The sequence below is a fragment of the Mesoplodon bidens genome, assembly GCF_964165515.1.
Source record: "Mesoplodon bidens genome assembly, chromosome: 3".
In the NCBI taxonomy this organism is placed as follows: Eukaryota; Metazoa; Chordata; class Mammalia; order Artiodactyla; family Ziphiidae; genus Mesoplodon; species Mesoplodon bidens.
In genome coordinates, this window is record NC_138178.1 from 143,785,063 (window position 1) to 143,797,143 (window position 12,081).

The following is a 12,081-nucleotide window of genomic DNA, read 5'->3' on the forward strand; positions in this document are numbered from 1 at the left end:
AGATTGCCTTGGGTAGTATGGTCATTTTAACAATATTAATTCTTCCAATTCATGGACACAGTCAGTGTATCTTTCTACTTGTGTCATCTTTAATTTCTTTCATCGGTGTTTTATAGTTTTCCAAGTACAGGTCTTTTACCTCCTTAGGTAGTTTTATTCCTAGGTATTTTTTTCTTTTTGACACAATTGTAAATGAGATTATTTTCCTGATTTCTCTTTCTGATAGTTTGTTGTTAGTGTATAGAAACACAACAGATTTATGTATATTAATTTTGTATCCTGCAACTTTACTGAATTCATTTATTAGTTCTAACAGTTTTTTTGCTGGTGTCTTTAGGATTTTCTATATATAGTATCATGTCATCTGCAAACAGTGACAGTTTTACTTTTTCCTTTCCAATTTGGATCCCTTTTATTTCTTTCTCTTGTCTGAGTGCTGTGGCTAGGACTTTCAATGCTATGTTGAATAAAAGTGGGTATCCTTGTCCTGTTCCTGATTTTAGAGGAAATGCTTTCAGCTTTTCACCGTTGAGTATGATGTTGGCTGTAGGTTTGTCATATATGGTCTTTATTATGTTGAGGTATGTAGCCTCTTTAACCACTTTGTTGAGAGTTTTTATTATACATGGATGTTGAATTTTGTCAAAAGCTTTTTCTACATCTATTGAGATGATCATATGATTTTTATTCTTCAGTTTGTTAATGTGGTGTATCACATTAATTGATTTGTGGATATTGGACCATCATTGCCTCCCTGGAATAAATCCTACTTGATCATGATATATGACCCTTTTAACATATTGTTGAATTCTGTTTGCTAATATTTCATTGAGGATTTCTGCATCTATGTTCATCAGTGATTTTGGCCTATAGTTTTCTTTTTTGTGTGATATCTTTGTTTTGATATCAGATGATGCTGACCTCGTATATGAGTTCAGAAGCATTCCTTCCATCTCGTTTTTGTGGAATAATGTGAGAAGTATAGGCATTAATGGTTCTTTAAAAGTTTGATAAAATTCACCTGTGAAGCCATCTGTTAATGGACTTTTGTTTGGTGGGAGTTTTTTTAATTACTGAGTCAATTTCATTACTGGTAATTGGTCTGTTCATATTTTCTAATTCTTCCTGAGTCAGTCTGAGGAGATTGTACGTTTGTAGGAATTTATCCATTTCTCCAAGGTTGTCCATTTTATTGGCATATAATTGTTTGTAATAATCATTTATGAACTATTGTATTTCTATGGTGTCAGTTGTAACTTCTTTTTCATTTATGATTTTATTTATTTGTGTCCTCTCTCTTTTTTTCCTGATGAGTCTGGCTAAAGGTTTACCAATTTTGTTTATCTTTTCAAGGAACCAGCTGTTAGTTTCATCGATCTTTTCTATTGCTTTTTTAGTCTCTATTTCATTTATTTCTCCTCTGATCTTTATATTTATTTCCTTCTATTAACATTGGGTTTTGTTTGTTCTTTTTCTAGTTTCCCTTTAGGTGTAGGTTAGGTTGTTTATTTTAGATTTTTCTTGTTTCCTGAGATAGGCTTATATCACTATAAACTACCCTCTTCGAAATGCTTTTACTCTGTCCCATAGTTTTTGGTTGTTGTGCTTCCATTTTCATTTGTGTTTAGGTACTTTTTTACTTCCTCTTTGGTTTCTTAAGTGATTCATTGGCTGTTTAGTAGCATATTATTTAGCCTCCACGTTTGGGGGTTTTTTTGCAGTTTTTTTCCTTAGGGCTAATTTCTAATCTCATAGTGTTGTGGTCAGAAAAGATGTTTGATATGATTTCAGTGTTCTTAAATTTAATGAGCCTTGTTTTGTGACCTAGTATGTGTTCTATCCTAGAGAATGTTCCACATGCACTTGAAAAGTATGTGTATTCTGCTGCTTTGGATGAAATGGTCTATATGTATCAACTAAGTTCATCAGGTCTAATGTGTCATTTAAGGCCAATGTTTCCTTATTAATTTTCTGTCTGGGTGATCTGTCCGTTGATGTGAGTGGGGTGTTGAAGTCCCCTACTGTTGTTGTGTTACTATCAATTTCTTTCTTTATGTTTGTTAATATTTGTTTTATGTATTTAGGTTCTCCTATGTTGGGTGCATATATATTTTACATTGTTATATCTTCTTGTTGGATTGATCTCTTTATCATTATGTAATGTCCTTCTTTGTCTCTTGTAACATTCTCCATTTTAAAGTCCATTTTGTCTTGCATTAATATTGCTACTCCAACTTTCTTTTCTTTTCTATTTGCAAGGAGTACCTTTTTCCATCCCCTCTCTTTTGGTCTATGTGTGTCTTTAGATCTGAAGTCAGTCTCTTGCAGGCAGCATATATATGGATTTTGTTTTTTTTAATTTATTCAGCCACTCTATCTTTTGATTGGGGCATTTAATCCATTTACATTTAAAGTTATTATTGATAGGTGTGTACTGATTGCCATTTTGTTACTTGTTTTTGTAGGTCTTTTTTGTTCCTCTCTTCCTCTTTTGCTCTCTTCCCTTGTGATTTGATAACTATCTTTATTGTTACGTTTGGATTCCTTTCTCTTTTTGTATATGTATCTTTTATAGATTTTTGGTTTGTGCTTACCATGAGGTTTACATACACATATACATGATTACTTTAAGTTGATGCTTTCTTAAGTTCAAATGCATTCTAACAACCCTGCATTTTTACTTTCCCCTACATGTTTAATATTTTTGACATCATATTTTATATCTTTTTGTTTGTATGCCCTTAACTACTTACTGTGAATATAGATGATTTTACTACTTTTTTCATTTAAGCTTCCTACTAGCTTTATGAGTGGTTGGTTTACTGTATATTTGCCTTTACCAATGAGATTTTCTGCTAGTCTTCAGGTCATTCTCATCGATAGTTTCTCTGTAAATAGTTGTGATTTTGGTGTGCCCGTGGGAGGAGGTGAGCTCAGCATCTTCCCACTCTGCCATCTTGGCCCTATTCCAGATAGAAATTTTAAAAAGCAGTCTGAACTGAAAGTGGACCCCCAATACCCACTGAAATCTGAGAAGATATAATAGTCAAAAGATATCATACCCTCTAGACATATTCCTTCTTCATAGAAACTGATTAGTATGTAAAGTCTTGAGAAAGCCACATTCATTTTCTGATAGATTTATTCTGAGATATACTTCTTTCTCTTTTATCTACCTTTCTATTAACTTTAAGCTTTTTTGACATCTAATTAAGTTGCAACTCTAGGAAGAGTTGTTATTATTATTGATGACCATCTTCCAAGATGAAGGTGAATGTCATAGCTTGGGGGAGGAAAAATGCTTCTATTTTTTTCACTCAAGTCAAATAGTCAAATGTTCCTGATATCCAAAAAGTGAGAGGGAGACAAGTGTGATCTACAAGCTGAGTATTATATTGCAATGCCTGCATCAGTTTCTCCATCTCTGGTTCAGTCTACACATGAAGAGAAAATAGTCATTGTGTTAATTATATAAATTTTGGTATTTCCATAGTATACAATATCTTAGAATTGAAAGGAATTTCTGATGTTAGCTTCTCCAATATTTTACTCAGTGGAGGTGTTAGAGAAAATTTCTAACAGCTGGCCATCAGCTTTTTGTTTGATGCTTTTAGTGAGAAAGATATTATTTGCCTCATGAGGAGAACATTTATTGTTGGATGCCTGTTATGGCAAGGATGTTTTTCTGTTTACACTGAGCCAAAGTCTTTATCCCTGTTTCTCTTATCCATTAGTTCTAATTCTGCCTGGAGCAACACCAAATAACTTGACTCCCTCTTCTACATGACAGCCTCTCAAAGAAAGTACTATTTATGATTACGTAAATGTTAGTAGTATCTTCTCATCCACCCACAGATAATATTATTTGCCCATAATATCATTATAGTTGTAAATATTGTACATTATTTATTCCCAAAGCTACTGTGGAGAGATTAATTTGAGGCCAGTGTTCATTCATTTATTGAGTGCCTACAATGTGCAGGGATTTGGTAGGTCAGTCAAGAAGCTTAGATAAAATGAGAACATGACTTGTGAGACAGTCATATATTATTGTATCAGTTTTATAAATTTGCCTTTTACCACAATTAGTTTCCTCTCTTTATCCTTTTTAGTTCTTTTGACTTTAAATTCCACTTTGACATTAAAATGCCATTCCTGCTTTTTTGAATATTTACATTAGCCTGGTGTCTTTTGGGCATACCTTTTATTTTTATTCTTTCATCTCTTTTAAGTGTATCCCTTATAAATAACATCCAAATGGGAATTGAGCTTTAAAAAACTCAATCTTGCATTTGCCTTAGGTTACTGTAACCCTTATCCTAGCTTGACGTTCATTTTGCTTTACCATGAAGTTTGCTATATATTATTCTCTTGATATTTTTTCCTTCCATCTTACTTTATTTTTACTATTAATAGAACTTTGTTATTTCTTCTTTGTCCTTTTCCCTATTGTTGGTTTGATCCAGGTGCTATTTGTTCCCTTTCATTATTTTGGAAGGTGTGCTGTACTCTACCATCCCCCTCATGCTTTCCTTCTAATTTCTGATACTAATAATCAAATATTCATTTCTCCACTATTATACTTTTAAAAGGTGCTCACTATATCCTTCCTACAAGGCCTTCCCTTTTCCTCCCTGCACATCCTACACCAATGAGACTTTGAGAACACTTTTACTTCTCCCATCTCCTCTCACTCACTCAACTTTTAGGCATTGCTGAGATAATGCCTTTAAATCTAGACTATTACTAAGTTTTCTCTTGCAGTATGTCTCTACAACTTCTGGGGAATCCATGTTTAGTACATATATTATAATCCCCCAGTTTATTTGATTGTTATTCATTTTGATTTAGTTATATAGTTTATAAATGTGTGTGTATTTTACTAGTGTTTTCTCTACTCTTCATCTTCCCCTATCTTGAGATCTCTGATCTGGTTAATTTTTTTCATTTAGAGTCATTTTTCCAGAACATTACTTGTTGATTTATTATCTAAATTTTTACATTTTCACAAATATTATTCTTCTGTCCGGACAGGTGAGTGGTGTCTGACTGGATATAGGATTTGGGGGTTGCAAGCCTTTTTTCTCAGAGTACGTTGATGTTAATCTACTGTTTTATAGTTTTTAGTATTGTAGGTAAGAAGTCCAAAACCAGTATTATTTTTTTCTTTGTCAGTAAATTTAATCTTTCTGTCTGACAGCTTGTAAGATATTCTCTTTATCCTTGAAATTATAAAATTTAACCAGGACATTTTTAGGTTTATAATTTTTTGTCAGTCTTACCTGGAACTTACCTGGAATCTTTTCAATCTTCAAGCCCAAGTCATTCCAAATAAATGAAATTTTCCTCTATTTTCCCCCTCTATCAGTTCCTTTTTTCCCGTATGGGATTCCTATTAATCATATGTCAGTGTCTTGCTGTGTCCTCCAAATTTCTTATCATCTCCTGCATGACTTATGTCATTTTATATTTTTGTACATCTCTTTGAGACATTTCTACCACTTGGTTTTCCACGCCACTAATTGAGTTTCAACAGGGATTATATTCACCTTCATCTACTAAATTTTAAATTTTGAAAATTATATTTTTTGTTCCAGAACATCCTTTTAAGGTTGTAAATGAATCCCCATTAGTGCTTTAATTGTGTGTTGTTTTTGTTATTAAACTTATCTATTTCTCCCCAACATGTTGATTTCACTAAGAGCCATCCTAACTATCGTTCTTATTCTTCCACCCTCCAGTTGCTGGCAGCTTAAATTGCTGGTATTTTCCTTTACCTACTGAGAGTTGTATTCACCCTTAGCCCTCAAGAAGCTGCTAGGGTGCCGTAGACCCGATGGGAATGTAGCTGTAGTGGAAAAGAGGATCAAAGTGGTAAAAGGCATGGAAGTCACAACTCCTGAATTGGCAAAGCAGCAATAGCAAGCTGCCAGTCTTCTATTGAAGCCTCTGTGCTTCCTGGACATTTAGTTATGAAGGTTTGGGCTTTCCCAGCTGTTAGGGATAGGGTGGTCTTAGTATTTTTATTTTAAGTTGACTTCTGAGTCAACTTAAAAATAATACCTTTGTGCTTAAACTGCATCCCAATCAGCTTCTAGTGCTTTAAATCAGTGAATGTTAGACATAGAAAGGACCTAGTCCAAATGTTCTCATTTTACAAATAAGGAGAATGAGACCCCAAGAAATGATGTTCATTTTTCAAAGTCATCTCAGCAGTAGAGACAAAACTGGATTCTAGGCCCTGACACACTCAGGCTTCAGTTGACAGTTCTGTTTTCTGTCACCGAGTACTTAAATTTCTAGCATTTAGCACTAAACCAATGCTCTTATAGAATGTTTTCATATAATATTGGTACTCTCAGAGAACCATGGGTAGGTACTTATTTCAAGTGAAAATGGATAGAAAGTGTTAGTAAATCAAGATTAATGCTAGTATTAGATTTATCTTTAAAGAAATGGTTAATCACCTTTCAAATCTAATTAAAACTGCAGTTTTTAATGAAGAAAGAATTAAATGATATCACAATATCCCTTTAAGGTCTGCTGCTCTTTGAGAAAAGGGAAGCTACTGGTATATACCTAGAAAACTTACTAATCTGCTTAATTGAACATCCCTTCCAGTGGCAATGGTGAGAAGATATTTCAAATGTAAAAAATACAGGTTATTGGTTTTTGATCATCACTATTTGGCATACACAAATAATATTTATATACTTAGATAAAAATGATAAATAGCTTTTTCTGACAATGTATATAACAAAGTGTCTTTCACAGTGTGAATACTACTGTAGTTTAAAAGAATAGTAGAGTGAACATAGGTGACCTTGAACCTGTCACTACCTCTCTGAATTTCATTGACCTCTCTTGCCCTGCCTACATCATAGAGTTGTAAAATTAACACATAAGTGTGACAGTGTATTGTTCTTTTAAAACAAGAGAATTATTGTCATTAATTTTATTTCTTAAATATCAACTGATCTTATATATAGGAAGTAGTGTCATATATAAGACATATAAGGTCATATTATGTTTTCATTTTACTCTCTTATCGTTGTGAAAATTAATATGCTATGCTCTCTAACAAAACTGAGAAAATCATGAATTATTTTTATCCTACTATAATATCCATGATTATAATCCTTGCTACCTATTTTTTATCATTATTCAGAGTAATCTCTTAGTCTTAGAAAGCAAACTCAGTTTTTAGTTCTTAAAAATAAAAAGGTTGGGGGGACGGAATATGAAATAAATATGGGAAAATATTAGCATTTGTCAAATCTGAGAGATGGATACATGGGTGTTATACTGTTATCTTATGTGAGAAATATTTCCTCAATTTAAATATGAATCACAAAAAGAGAGCAAATTTATGACTTGTGAGCAAGCCCTAAGTCATGTTTAATCAAAATCTTATTTAGTTTTCATCTGAATATAGGATTCAGAACTATGTTTGTTTCATTCCGCAGAACTAACATGTTCACAGATGCACTTTTCTTGTCATCCCAGACAGATCTTCTTCTGCTGCCTTAGCATCCTCTGTTATGCTTTTGCATAATGGTCCATTCTCATGAGAGTTTTCCTTGTATGACATATCATATGCCTGAAAAAACTAGACACTCACTCTGCTTAGGCACTCAACAAGGAAACAGAGGTTCTAGTCCTAGCTCTGCCACTTACTGCTCCGCCTAGCCTTTAATATGCTACTTTGCCTCTCTTAATATCACTTTCCTTTTCTGTAAAATAGGCATAATCATACTGTTCAATCTACCTCAGAGATTTATTGTGAAATAATAAATGGAGTTATATCATGCAGTATAAGTGCAGTTACAAATCCTCTGACAGTTGCCATACATTGGTCCCTGCCCCTGTAAGCTATGATCTCTTACTAGATCCCACACACCAGAACTATGCAACTGAAAGTAGAGCTAAAGAGATGGGCAGAGGGAGATAGAGAAGGGCAAGCCCCAAAGAGTGCTCCCAGCTCTGCTACTGAACACAATGACCCCCAAAGACCTTTCCAATTTTAAGATTTAGTGATTTTTGTGAATCCATCAGCCACAGAGAAGAAAGCAGCATTGAGTGTATTCTATGAAACATAATAAATTACAGTAAGGACTTGCTTGGTATAAAATTCCTTTTAGTTTATTTCTGCAAGTTAGAAAATATCATGTGGAGAGTTGATGACTCTGCAGTTTTACAAAATAGGAAAAAAGTCTTTCCCAGATAATATGAAAACAAGGAATAAGGGGGGAAAAATCATTGAAAAGTATGTTTATTTGCAGCCATCAGCTAGCCTGTCCCAGGAACTTTACCCACCTACAAAGATGTTGATGTGTATGTCACTGCTGCTTTGTTTCCAATGACTTTGCCATAATCCTGTAGAGTTGACAAGCTATAAATTAAATATTGTAAGATTGGTAGAATTAGCTAATGTCTCTTATACTAACACAAAATTATATGTTGTGTTGATAATAGTCATTATCCCTTCACCTGAATCACATTCCACATCACCCTGTGTTTGTGATGTTTTTCCCGTTTACTCCATAGGCCAACCATTTGGCTCAGCTTAATGATCCAGCAAGGCAAGGGGACCAGAGTGCTGGGCATGCAGTGATCAGGAATCCATCACATACATATCTTATAGTATTTCAGTACAAAAGAATAATTTGTTATCTTTTCCCCTAAAGCTAAATGAAAAAGATTGATGAAAAATCTGTTCAAAATACATAGTTCAAAAATACACCCATTTTTAAATATAATTCTTTCAAGATGTTGCCCAACCAAATTAGCTTCAAAATTCATGTCAGGGATTTTTTTTAAGTTTTGGGGGTTCTCTTAATGTTTTACACATAGATCCTACCTTCATTGAATACCTGGGTATCTTTTTGGCTGCATAAGCAATTAACTGGATGATTTCAAAGGATCTCTGTGTTGTAGATTGAACCTCATGTGAGCCATTTTTCAAACTTTTACTGTTGTCTCCTTGGGACCTTGCTCACCAGAGCCAAACAACCTCTGGTACACTCATGGACAGGCCAGTGCTTGAGGAGCAGGAGAATTTTATCTAGAGTCAGTAAGAGAACCTAATAGTAAATGGAACTATTCAGGCTGGAACCAGGCCTACCTTATTTATTGAGCCCTTTGGGCTTTTCACATATAGTTCTGTGAATGTATTTGAGGTCCAATCTATGATTTTCTTCTGTGTTAGTCATAGATATTCTCCTAAATAAAAACAGTCAAATATGCTAAAGTTGAACTCTGCCAGGTTGTTAGGTTTGTATGATAACTTTTGTCAGTACCACAGTAATAACAACAACAACCAACCTTTCATGAAAACTCAGTTTGTACCAGGTACTATCCCACAAACTTATATATATTATGTTACTTAACCCACATAACAACCCAATACTATCCCTACTTTATAGATGGAAAACTAAGGCAAAGAAAGGTTTAGCAACTTGTCCAAGGCTCTACATCCAGCAGGGAGTAGCACCAGGATTTAAACTCAGGCAGTCTGACTCCAGAGTTCACACTCTCAATCTCTGTAATGTGCCACCTCCCAACTTTGTCTCCTGGAGAGCCTCTCAGGTAGATTTCAAGTTCCTCTCCTTACCTCTGTCACCCCTGGATAAAATTTGTGCTAGTTACAAATCTCCTCCTCCTCCTTTTCCTCTTCTTCCTCCTCCTCCTTCATCTCCTCTCCCTCCTCCTCATCCTCCCATGGAATAGTGCATCAAGGGAAAAAGATATGAACAAACTTCACTACCATGAGAGATTTGGGAGAACATATGCTATCCCATTGAGACATCATTTGATTTCAAGTTAACAAAAACCTGCTGATTCTAGTTTAAGCAAAGGGAGGGATTTATGGGAAGATTTATGGGAAGAATTGTCTCCTGGAGCACAAGACCAAGAATAGGCCTCAAGAAGGACTAAAAGCAAGAACTAGAGCATCAGAAGCCAGGATTGTTCCCTTTTTAAATGTACATGTTAGATGTCTATGTGGGAGAGAGGGAAATACCTCCCTTCTCCACAGGGTAAAAAGTTCTTAGAAAACAAGGGTTTAGGCTGAACAAATATTCCTCAAAAGGCACCTTTTCTGTACTCCATCATTTGAAGGTAAATGCAAGTGCAGTGCACATTGCCCAGTAGCTTTGTATGCATTTAAAATTGTGACTAAACAGTCCCTTTCAGCTATTCCCTGATTTCCTGTCCCTCCAGAAACCCTGATGCTTGGCATTTTGTTTTTTTCTCACTTGATCAATCTCAAGTTAGGCCTTTGCAACCCTTCTAACATCCATAGGATAAGACTGTTGATTTCACGTCATCCTTCCTCTCAGGCCTTCCATCTGTACAATCAGAGGGCCTGGTGCACTTGTCTTTTCAGTTGACTGTCAGGAATCTCACTAATTTCAATCCCTAACATTCACCCTGTCCCTTTATCCTCTCAAAATATCTCATACTGTCTGCCTTCCTTGTTCTTTTTTTTCTCTACCCTTTTCCCAATAAACACCTACTGGCTCTTTATATTTTTAGGGACCCCCCCACCCTTTTCCCATTAGATGGAGTTCAAATTCTTGACCTTGAGGGCCCTCCAAAATCGTGCCCTACACTACCTATCCCAGCCGTTCCAAGTCAGGTCTCTCACTCAAGCAGTTCATTTTCCCCATTCATCTAGAACACCACAGGCTTCATCACAGTCTGATCCTCTTGCTTACAAGGCCCTTTCCCATTCCTTCCCACCTGTAAAAATTCAGCCCATTTCTCAAGGCCTAACTAAATTAAGTCATATTCCCTCTAAAGAGTCCTAAGTCTCCAACACCTAGGGTGATCAACTGTCCTGGTGTGCCTGAAATGCCCTAGGAAATATAACTTTCAGCACTACATCTGGGATATTCCTAGGCAAACTGGGATGGTTAGGCAGCCTATCCACACCTCACTGTCTCCCCTCATTATACTGCCTTGTTGAGTAAAAAGCCTGTGAAAGTACCAGTAACTACTACTTCCACACTTACAAGTTTCTTTCTCCGCAATGAGTTATGCTTTTATTGTGCAGAGACCTTTTTGATTCCCACTTCGTACAGACTTTTGTGCTGTACTTATGTTAATGCCTACTCGTTGAATAGGTGGTCTAGTTTTTAGTTGGCACTATATTTAAAATCTTTTCCTTGTGTGTTAATTTATTTGTCTTTATTTTTTTTCCAGCCCAGATGACTTACTCAATGCCTTGAATGAGGGTATCAGTCGTGCTGATGTCATCATCACATCAGGGGGTGTGTCCATGGGGGAAAAGGTATGAAAAAATGAGGTTCATGAAGTATGCAGTTGATTAACAGTGGTGTGGTAGTCATCTGGTATCCATAACCAGACTCCCACAAAGCTGAAAATCCACAGGGCTTCAGAAATTTCTGGGCATTCTAAAAGGTATGCAGTGCAGATAAGTCAGAGAGCTTACCATCTCAAATTAAATCCAGGAGTGAAGGTGTTAAAATGTAGGTAGGTATTCTCTTCATAGCAGACAGATTGCTGGGTCAGTCTTCCCTCAAAGTCTCCTAGAGGTCTTGAGCCCTGGGTAGAGCAGATTGCTGCAGTCCTCTCCCAAGATCACAAAGGCTAGGGGCTGAGGTCTACATTGTAGCAAAGCTATAAGAAATAATTTGCAACATGTCTGTTTTCATTACCATCAAACTGCCTGACGTGCTCTGAGCATCACGAGGGCAAACCCTGAAGTTAAGAGTACTTAAAATTTAAATTTCTTATTTCCAGGGAGTGTTTCATATAAAACTTATCTTAGTTGCTAATGAACTTAATTATGGGACAGTACCTATTTGGCAGACCAGAAGTTTGCTTTTCCAGTACTTCTGAAGAGGCAACAAGCTTATAGCTTACATAGGCTTGGCAACCGTGGCTCAATTATGGTAAGAACAGAACGCTTCTCGATCTTAACCTTCGTTATTAGTGCTAACAAAGATGTCATTTATCCCAGGGATTTGCTCACAGGTCAACAGCCAATATAGTAAAGCATATTGGTTTTCTTTTTTTACTCTCTGTGTGGTAAGATACTTACACTAAACCTTTAAT

General features: G+C 35.7%; 1 protein-coding gene across 3 annotated transcripts in view; it reads left to right on the plus strand.

The window, feature by feature from the left end:
* Positions 1–12,081, plus strand: part of GPHN (gephyrin) — a 639,047-nt gene that overhangs the window by 598,117 nt on the left and 28,849 nt on the right. For all 3 annotated transcript variants that reach the window (XM_081229975.1, XM_081229976.1, XM_081229977.1), the window contains one exon: positions 11,206–11,293. In XM_081229975.1, the coding sequence (XP_081086101.1) occupies positions 11,206–11,293 (88 nt within the window). The remainder of the gene's footprint in view (positions 1–11,205; positions 11,294–12,081) is intronic.